Source organism: Olea europaea, chromosome 17, assembly GCF_002742605.1.
Source record: "Olea europaea var. sylvestris chromosome 17, O_europaea_v1, whole genome shotgun sequence".
NCBI classification, from domain to species: Eukaryota; Viridiplantae; Streptophyta; class Magnoliopsida; order Lamiales; family Oleaceae; genus Olea; species Olea europaea.
Genome location: NC_036253.1, coordinates 19,235,141 through 19,238,747, shown reverse-complemented (window position 1 = coordinate 19,238,747; position 3,607 = coordinate 19,235,141). Strand labels below are relative to the sequence as shown.

The window sequence follows — 3,607 nt, the reverse complement described above, 5'->3', positions numbered from 1 at the left end:
GTCTTACGGCTAAAAAAAAGGCAACTGCGAGCTTAACCTAGGCTGGAAAACCCAAACATGGAGACGATTGATAAATTAATTGCTGCCTTCTTACTTCGGCTGAGATGGAGTGCTGGACTTCGAACCAATTTTTGCCTCCAAGGGGTCTCTCTGATTTGGGGATAATGGTGCGAGTGAAAATGATGAATAGGTTTGCTTAGTAAGTGGGCCAGTTTAAGTTTTTGACCCAGATAAATGGTTTAGGTTTTGACCCGATTTTGTTAAAACGCGACACGTCACCGTGTAAACCTGGGTGTAAGAGAGTACCAGTGCCACGGTTGATATATATATCATTCAAGGATTAGATTTTGCAACATGGATTGTACACGCGCCGCCGTGACTTGGGATAATGGTAAGGAGCATATCAGACAAGATTAACAGGGCAGTGAAAAATGTTCTTCTACTTCGGCATTGCGTTTTCTTCTTACGATGTCCAGAACAATATATCTACCATCATGTCCTTTACACGACCGCCACCACCACTTCGTACAATAACCCTTCTTTACGCAATGAAATCTCCTTCAAATTTGCAAACAGAGATTATTCAAGCACTTTCTCAAATTCAAATTTAACGTACTATTGTAATGTTCGAATGAGTGAATTGGGTCGTTTAGGAAAAGTAAATGAAGCCCATAAATTGTTCGGCGAAATGACTGAACGAGACGCTGTTTCTTATTCTTCCATGATCGCCATTTATCTCAAGAACAACGACCTGCACAAAGCAGAAGGGCTTTTCCGAGAAATGCCGGATAGTAAAAGAAACATTGTGGCCGATTCTGCAATGATTCATGCTTATGTCGAGGCTAGTAAAATTGATGAAGCACAGAAAATCTTCGATCAAATGCCAGTGAGGAATGCATTCTCTTGGACCAGTTTGATATCAGGGTATTTTAGAATTGGAAAGATTGATGATGCTCGAGAGCTTTTTGATAAAATGCCCAAAAGGGAAAAAAATGTGGTCACTTGGACTAATATAATTTTAGGTTATGCTCGAAATGGGTTGATTGACGAAGCTCGGGATGCTTTTGATCAAATGCCTGCAAAAAACGTGGTGGCATGGACAGCAATGATAAGTGCTTATTTTGGGAATAACCAAGTTGACAAGGCACTTGAAATTTTTTACATGATGCCTCAGCCTAACTTGTATTCTTGGAATGTTATAATTAAGGGTTGTTTGGATGATAGCAGAGTGAATGAAGCAAAGAAACTGTTTGATTCAATGCCTTGTAAGAATGTTGTTTCTTGGACTACAATGGTTATGGGCCTTGCACGAAATGGGATGACTGAGTTGGCGAGGAAATACTTTGATCAAATGCCAAACAAAGATATTGCTGCATGGAACGCAATGATCACGGCATATGCTAATGGAGGCCAAATGGTCAAGGCTAGTGAGCTTTTTCATTTGATGCCTACTAAAAACTTTGTTACTTGGAATGCGATGATAGATGGGTATGCCAAAAATTGTCAAGAGAGTGAAGCTTTCAAGCACTTTGTCCTGATGTTTCGCAGCTGCACGTGGCCCAATGAAAAAACACTCACTAGTCTCCTGATCTCATGTGAAAGTACTTTAGGAGTGTCGCAAGCACATGGGCTTGTTGTGCAGCTTGGGTTTGAGCTAGACACATATCTTACTAATGCTCTAGTCACCATGTATTACAGAAGTGGAGATGTTCGCTCAGCTCGAATTGCTTTTGATAATCTTGAGGCGAAGGACATTGTGTCATGGACTTCAATGATATTAGCTTATTCCAATCATGGTTATGGTAACCGAGCACTAGAAACGTTTGCACGGATGCTAAGATCAGGAAACAAACCAGATGAAATTACTTTTGTGGGAGTCTTGTCAGCCTGTAGTCATGCTGGCCTTGTCAAGAAAGGTCAAATGCTTTTCGACTCCATGAGGTGTGCTTATGGCTTGGAGCCAAAGGCTGAGCACTATTCTTGCCTCACTGACATCCTAGGACGAGCTGGGCTGGTCGATGAGGCCGTGAAAGTGGTCCATCAAATGCCTCCATGTGAACGCGATGGTACTGTTCTTGGGGCATTACTTGGTGCCTGCAAATTGCATGGAGATGTAGGACTTGCAGACTACATAGGAGATGAACTATTGGAACTTGAGCCTGCTAGTTCAGGAGGGTACGTGCTCTTGGCAAGTATGTATGCTGCCTGTGGGAAATGGGACGAGTTTGCACAATTAAGAAAAAAAATGAAAGAGAGGAAAGTGAAAAAAGTGCCTGGTTTTAGTCAAATAGAAGTGAATGGGAAAAGTCATGTATTTTTGGTGGGTGACAGATCTCATCCTGAAATGGAGAAGATTTACACGGTGCTACAGGATAAGCTTCTTCCTTTAATGCAAGAGAAGGGTTACAAAAATGCAATCCTACCTGCTATGCAATAGTTCGAGATGGGAACACTAAAACTTGAAGCTCTGAATCTAACTTAAACCCAAACGTCCTCAAGAGGTTGAAGAAAGATGTACTCGTTTATCCTTTAGATTTTCAAGCTTAGCGAATTGATCAGTGGCAGGAACTGATGATACTGAATGTGTCCTCCAAGAAGTCAAGGCAAGACAAGCACCCATGCCATTCCTTTAAAGTGCAAGGACAGCCTTCTGGGAGCTTTCGAAAAACCAATTTTGTAGAGGTAGCAAATCTTGAATGGATGCACGGTTTTTGGACTGTGGTAGGTAGTATTATCAGGGAGAATGAAGGGTATATGAGAGGAGTTATACACCTGTTATTCTGACAAAAAGTTTATTCTCATTACATTGGTTCAGAATTCTATTTGTCTTCAAATGAAATCGACAAGACACAGGCATCTTCATGACCATGGAGTTTGAATTGTAGATGTTCTAATGCTATTTATTTGAGGTTTTTATGGAAACTTCTTGCAATTAAGATCGTCATCAGCAAGGTGTAGAAGTTGAAAGATGGATTCATGTTACAAATAAGAAGGGACTCGAGCTAAACAAAAGGAAAAATCTTGGGATCGAATTGAAAAGGATGAAAAGTAAACACCTGGCACAAAGGCGCATACCAAGCAATCGCAAGGATATCAAAATGTCCACAAGAACATCACGCGACAAAGCCAGGCAAGAATACTACCACTGCCTTTTTTGGTCCATCAAATGCCTTTTTTTTTTTTTTTTTTTTTGGGCAAGAATGGGCTCACAAGGGCTAAATATTGATTCGGATTCGAAAGTATATTTTCATTTTTATAATCTCTCAATTAAATTGTAATCCATTTAAATTTAGATGATTTAATATGCTTTTAGAAGAATCGATGGTTTTATTGTTTAAAGCATAAAGAGTGAAAGTAAAATAGCAAAATTTAAATGATAAATATAAAATTGGTTACATTCCATTTCCAGTTTGGTTTTTCTTTTTCATTTTTTCTTTTTTCATTTTTTTTTTTTTAATTATAGAACAACGGTACCATTTTCAGAATTTTTATTAAAAATCGATTCATTTAGATACTCAAGATATGCAAAACGACTTACCCCTACCCCTACCCCTACCCCTACTCCTACTCCTCCCCTAAATTAGCTCAATTAATCTGTAAATAGAGT

At 39.4% G+C, this 3,607-nt stretch overlaps 1 protein-coding gene across 1 annotated transcript; it reads left to right on the top strand.

The window, feature by feature from the left end:
* The first annotated feature begins 350 nt into the window (after positions 1-350).
* Positions 351-3,272, top strand: LOC111365361 (pentatricopeptide repeat-containing protein At1g09410, mitochondrial-like). Its single transcript, XM_022985852.1, has one exon. It carries the CDS (start codon positions 389-391, stop codon positions 2,435-2,437), a length of 2,049 nt encoding a protein of 682 aa, XP_022841620.1. The 5' UTR covers positions 351-388; the 3' UTR covers positions 2,438-3,272.
* The last annotated feature ends 335 nt before the right edge of the window (positions 3,273-3,607 follow it).